Below are 6305 nucleotides of genomic sequence, written 5' to 3'. Positions count from 1 at the left end.
GAAAGAAAGAAAGAAAGAAAGAAAGAAAGAAAGAAAGAAAGAAAGAACGAACTTGTTCACCACTGTTCATATATTGTGACTCTTGAATGGTTTTGAGTGAATGATTGATTTTAAAAGTGCAACTACACGTAAAATTTACTCATTCATATTTTTCTTCATGAGTATCGGATTAATGTGTGTTTTCTCTGTGTATGTGTGTGCATATGTATAAACATATATGCATATACAAATAAAAACAATTTACTATGATTTTTTCTTGGTATGCTTATTTATATTTTCTGAAAACTCTGAAAAACAATATGCCATTATCCTCACAGTCCCGGTAAAATGTCCACTTATAAAAATTCACCATCTTAAAGCATTATCTGTGAAAAAGTTAGAAACCTGTCAAATAAGCAATCATAGTCAGAGACTCCTCAAATTAATTTATCTTACCTGTATTTTCAAATATTGCATTGTAGGCATGTTACAGGAAAATTGATCTTCATTTAATATTTTACATAAACATCTCTTGTATTGTCAAGCCTTGGTGAGCAGGATGAGAGAAACTTACGGTCCCAAGCCATCTGTAATATGTTAAAATTTATTTTAGATAATACTGCCCGGATTTTAACCAGAAAAAATGGATTCAATAGACACGAAATAAGTACCTATCTCTTGCCTGTGGTGATATCAGATAATGACTACCCGATTCAGAGCAGCACGGGTACTTTGAGCATCCGAGTGTGCACCTGTGACAGCCAAGGTAACATGCAGTCCTGCAGTGCCGAAGCCTTGCTCCTCCCCGCGGGCCTCAGCACGGGAGCGCTCATCGCCATCCTCCTCTGCATCATTATCCTACTGGGTAAGAAACCTCAGAGAGAACGTGATTGGAAGGACGCCTGTGTGGCTCAGTCAGTTAAGCCTTCTCCTTTGGCTCAGGTCATGATCCTGGCGTCTTGGGATTGAGTTCCACATCGGGCTCCTTGCTCAGTAGGGAACCTGCTTCTCCCTCTGCTTGTGCTCTCTCTCTCTCTGACAAATAAATAAAATCTTAAAAAAAAAAATATGAAATAAAATGTGATTATTTCCTGGACTGTTTACATTAGTGTATTTGTAAGAAATTCTTTTATTAAAATAACTCCTCCCCCATTAACTCCAATATCTAAGATAGACCTAAGTTAATGATGGGATGTTGTTTATATTGAAATATTTTATGTGATCAGATAGTTATTACTTTTCTCTCTTAAATTATAAGACCGAAAGTTAGAGATATTCAAAACATTTTGCAAGGTTACACAATTCCTGAGTGGCTCAACCAAGGCAAGTTGCTTTGCTGTCCGTTTAACTAGTTTTTCAGGAAATCTAAAGTTTATTTCCAGTTTTTTTTTTTTTTTTACTCAGATGAGGGCTGGTTGGAGGCTTTCCACTGAAATCATGTTAAAATAGCTCTTAACCTGGTTCACTTTTCCCTGCAACAATAATACTTGATTTTATAACCTAGAGCAAATTGCTTTTTAACTGCTTTTGAATGAAAAATCAGATTCAGTTTAATCTCCAGTTGCATCATCTTAAAACTATTGTGCATATTCCTATGACCCTACTAAAAAAGCATTGTATCTGACATTTTAAGAAGCAGTAAAATGAACTTGGATTTTGGAGCCAATCTTAGTTTCATTAGCCTCATTATTAGAACATTTTTTACCGGGTAAGATCACTTGGCTGACAATAAACAATCTAAGGTTTAAAATCTTTACATCATAAGTTTATGTGTGTGCATGAATATATGAATTTAAGCAAAGTAAAATGTCATATTTTTCTCAAAGACTTGAAGAATAAACACCTTTTTCTCTCTTAGTGGTGGCCTATTTATTTTTTAACAACTTTGAAGGTCAAGAATACTTACCAATGGATTAAAACCTTATTTTTTCTAGGCATTAAACAAGTCCCTTCAGAGAGGGTTGAAGGCAGGTAGACTAACTGTCCTAGGTTAATAAAAGAGAAAACAAAAGTTAAGAGCCTTTCCCATACTAATGTAATTCTCTTAGTTCAGTCTGCTATAACCATACCATAGACCCGATGGTTTCAACCCCAGAAATGTATTTCTCATAGTTTTGAAGGCTGGAAATCAAGGCACTGGCAGATTCCAAATTTGGTGAAGGCAAATTTCCTAGTTTCAAGATGGCAGTCTATGCTGAATCACCACATGGCAGACAGCAATCCTCTCTCTTGTTTCTTTTCATAAAAGCACTAATTCAGGGCGCCTGGGTGGCTCAGTTGGTTAAGCGACTGCCTTCGGCTCAGGTCATGATCCTGGAGTCCCAGGATCGAGTCCCGCACCGGGCTCCCTGCTCGGCGGGGAGCCTTCTTCTCCCTCTGACCCTACCCCCTCTCATGTATTCTCTCTCTCTCATTCTCGCTCTCTCAAATAAATAAATCTTTAAAAAAAAAAAAAAAGCACTAATTCAATTCATGAGGGCTCTACCCTTTGACTTAACTACCCCCTAAAGACCCCACTTCCAAATGCCATCACTTTGGGGATTAAGGCTTTAACATGAATTTTGAGAGGACACATTCGGTTCATAATGATAATAAATCCCATATCCTTTAAATATTTCTTCTAAAGAAGCTAAATAAATATAGATATTTCATCATACATATACCCGGTAAAATATTTTCCCTCTCTTTTCTTATTTAATTGAATTCAGACCTGTTTCCCTAAATCATCATTTTCAAGGCTCATGTCCCAAGTATTTGGGGATAATGAATGAGGGTGGAAAACTAGTAACAGCCAGAGAGAATTTAACATTCTCCTATCTTTTATGCTATTATCATCATGATTAGTAAAATCATTATATTATTATTATTGATACCTTCTCAGGTATCAGTAGTAGGGAGATGTCCTTTCTGAATGATATGCATTTCTATTTGTAAATCTCCAGTTGTTTGAGATATATCTAGCTAAGGTTCCTACATGCTTCCTGTAGGTAATTCAATGTAGAAATCGAAATAACTTTCTTTTTGGTCTCATGTGTGATATATATTTCCATGTAATACCTCAAAGATTGCTAAACCAATAGTGCCTAATCAGGAGGTCATTTGCCCTTCACTTCTTTTAACAATGTAAGAAAAAAAATCCTATGTAAATCCATCAGCAAAGCTATTTAACCAAAACCAACACTGTATCTTGTGAAGAATGCTGCCTTTTCAATATTGTATAAGGATGTGCAAAATATGGGCATATTTTTGTCGTCCTTAATTGTTTTATTTGAAGCTGAATTCAATTTGTCTTATTTTTTATGTAACACCTTATGTCACTATTCAATGCAAAGTATAAATAATGTCTGTGCAATCAGGAACTAACTTTAAACAGTTCCTAGAAAAACAGACAAAATATCTCACTGCATTTGAGAAATATCCCAGATGGCTTTAAAAATACATTAGAAACACTGCTTGCATACCCCACCCATCCTGGCTAAATCCTCAACTGCCTCTCTCCCCCCCCCCCCCCCCCCCCCCCTCAACTGATGGAAGTTCAAAATTAATCTAAAAATCCTAGCCTGTCCCCGAAAACCTAAATAACTCAAATTCCTCCCCAGCACTCCCACTCGTTATTTATACAGTGTTTTAGACGGACAGCTAATGAATCTTCTTTTCTTTTTCTTTTTTTCCCCAAGTTATAGTAGTACTGTTTGCAGCTCTGAAAAGGCAGCGAAAGAAAGAGCCTCTGATCTTGTCTAAAGAAGACATCAGAGACAACATCGTGAGCTACAACGACGAAGGTGGTGGCGAGGAGGACACCCAGGCCTTTGACATCGGCACCCTGAGGAACCCCGCAGCCATAGAGGAGAAGAAGCTCCGGCGAGATATTATGCCGGAGACTTTATTTATACCTCGGAGGACTCCCACGGCTCCAGATAACACGGACGTCCGGGATTTCATCAATGAAAGGCTCAAAGAGCACGATCTCGACCCCACCGCGCCTCCCTACGACTCCCTGGCAACTTACGCCTACGAAGGAAACGATTCCTTTGCAGAATCTCTGAGCTCCTTAGAATCAGGTACCACTGATGGAGACCAAAACTACGATTACCTCCGAGAATGGGGCCCTCGGTTCAGTAAGTTGGCGGAAATGTACGGTGGCGGGGAAAGTGACAAAGACTCTTAACCTAGGAGACACACACATATATATATATATATATACCTATATATATATATTCTATTCAAACAAGAGGAAATAACTTGACGGACGCCGTCTCCACCACTTCACAATATGTGATATTCAGGAGAATTTTCCTGCCACTCAGCACAATTTTCCCCCATTTACTTTTTAATTTGTTCATTAATTACATTAATTCTTTTTCCTGTAGGATGTCTCATGCAATATATACGAAATTTTATTTAATCACTTCCAAGAGCCAAAGCTATGGAAATTCAGTGTTGTCCATCTTAGAAATAAAACATAAGTTCAGAAACATGAACAGGATAGTTCTCCCTTAAGCAACCTCACAAACAAGCCGCTTCTGTTAGATACACGTCCTGCCCTTGCAAATGAAGCTTTTAAAAAGGTGAAGAAAAAATTTAAGGTATATCCTGTTCTGTACATTAAATTAAAAAGAAAAAAAAAACGTACATGTGGTGTTAGTAGGTGTGATTTGCAACCTGGTATACAAACGTTTGTGCAATTTCATTTCATCAAATTCTATCTGCTAATGTTTTATATTTATATTTTTGTATTTATTTTTAAAAAAAATAAACAAGTTTTTACAACTACCTTGTCTCCAGATTCATTTTTTTCCCTAGGGAGAAAAGTTTCTCCATGGACTCACGATCTTGGTACTACATGACATTGGATGCAGGTAAGGGCACAAAGTCATTAATGGTTACTATCGAGACCTCTTGCCAAATTAACAGGATTTACGTAAGAATTCTTCTACCAGTGAGTTTTGTTATGCTCCGACTTGTGAAAAAGTTGTCATATTAAAAGTAATAGTCATGTATAGACCACTTAAAAATTTATCACAAGCCAATTTAAAACATGGCCATCTTTATGCTAACTATCTCAAAATATCAGCAATATAGTAATTTTGTTTTGTTCTATTCATTTAAATAATAACTGAAAGAATATAACATTTCTTATTTTTGTATGACATTTGTGCTACTGAGGGTTATAGGTAATAATAGTTTAGACAGATTTCAGACTGAAATAATCCTTTAATGGAAAATACACTTACCTCCCGTGGTGACTTTGAAAATGCATAGTAATGACAACAATAATGCTGAATATTCCATTAAGATACAGCATTGTGATTATGTCAAGTTTTCAGAAATGCATTACATATTTATTTGTAATTAAGTCTGTTTTTCTGTCAATGAATGATTCAAAAGAAAGGAAAAAAAAAAAAATACTGGCAGTTAATTATCTGGAGTTCCCGAGATTTACAGAGGCCACCTGCCACCAACCGATTTCTTGTTTCTCAAGCTCCAAATATGATTTATTTATAAATGGAGCACTCTGTTGGGCCTACACTAGGAAGTCACATTCCCTGCTGAGTATATCATAAACAATACCAAAGATTTATGTGCTTTCCAGTTAGTGAAAATGCTATGCTTTTGGAGTGAGAGTACAATACTGACGTATCCTTAATGCAGAATTATTTATTTCAGTCTTCTTGAATGATATTCCCCCCCCCCCCAACTTCCAGGGTGAAAAGGCACACACTTCTCTGACTATAGACATTTTAGTTTGCATGGTGATATAATTATAAAAGAAAAACAACCCACGTGCTCTAGTTAAAATCAGTCACATTACAAGGCTGACATATCAAATCATAGTAAAACTTGTTTGACTTCTCATATTCCAAGAACCCATTCATACAACCAAAAGCCTGACTGTTAAAAGGACAGAGCTTAAGGGGAATAACAACTGAAGTGAGGGGACAGAAAACCCTCGATGCCCTAGGATTATTCATTCAAATAAAATCAACAAAAAATGGAAAAGTTAGAAGAAGGTATATCTTATGAACATTTCACATTAATTATGATTCAAAATATAATATTCATTTGATTGGAAATTAGTTTAAAAATTTCCGGTGTTAGATATTTTTATTAATATTGCATATCAGTAATTGGAATTCTTATTTGAATATTTTTAATTATCCTCATTCAGATAATTTCAAACTGATATTAACTTGCCCTGTCACTTATTATCACCCACTTTTAATAAATTTAAAAATTGTAGCAGTCATCTCTAGTATCGTCAAATCAAGTTTCCAAAAATTATCCTGAAGGATATTGATTAGCAGGTTTCTTTGGCAATAGAGGAC

The 6305-nt window shown here is 36.0% G+C and overlaps 1 protein-coding gene across 2 annotated transcripts in view; it reads left to right on the top strand.

Annotated features, from left to right (window-relative positions):
- Positions 1–4147, top strand: part of LOC118006303 (cadherin-10) — a 113458-nt gene extending 109311 nt beyond the window's left edge. Inside the window, exons 10-11 of one of the 2 annotated variants that reach the window (XM_034998932.1) lie at positions 593–844; positions 3663–4147. In XM_034998932.1, coding sequence (XP_034854823.1) covers positions 593–844; positions 3663–4147 — 737 coding nt within the window. Of the gene's footprint in view, positions 1–592; positions 845–3656 lie in introns of both variants that reach the window. The other variant, XM_034998931.1, reaches the window with a different exon arrangement.
- The last annotated feature ends 2158 nt before the right edge of the window (positions 4148–6305 follow it).

The sequence above is a fragment of the Mirounga leonina genome, unplaced genomic scaffold (genome assembly GCF_011800145.1).
Source record: "Mirounga leonina isolate KUSES-001 unplaced genomic scaffold, KU_Mleo_1.0 Mir_95, whole genome shotgun sequence".
Lineage (NCBI taxonomy): Eukaryota > Metazoa > Chordata > Mammalia > Carnivora > Phocidae > Mirounga > Mirounga leonina.
The sequence above is the reverse complement of the archived record's forward strand: the minus strand, read 5'-3'. Positions and strand labels throughout refer to the sequence as shown.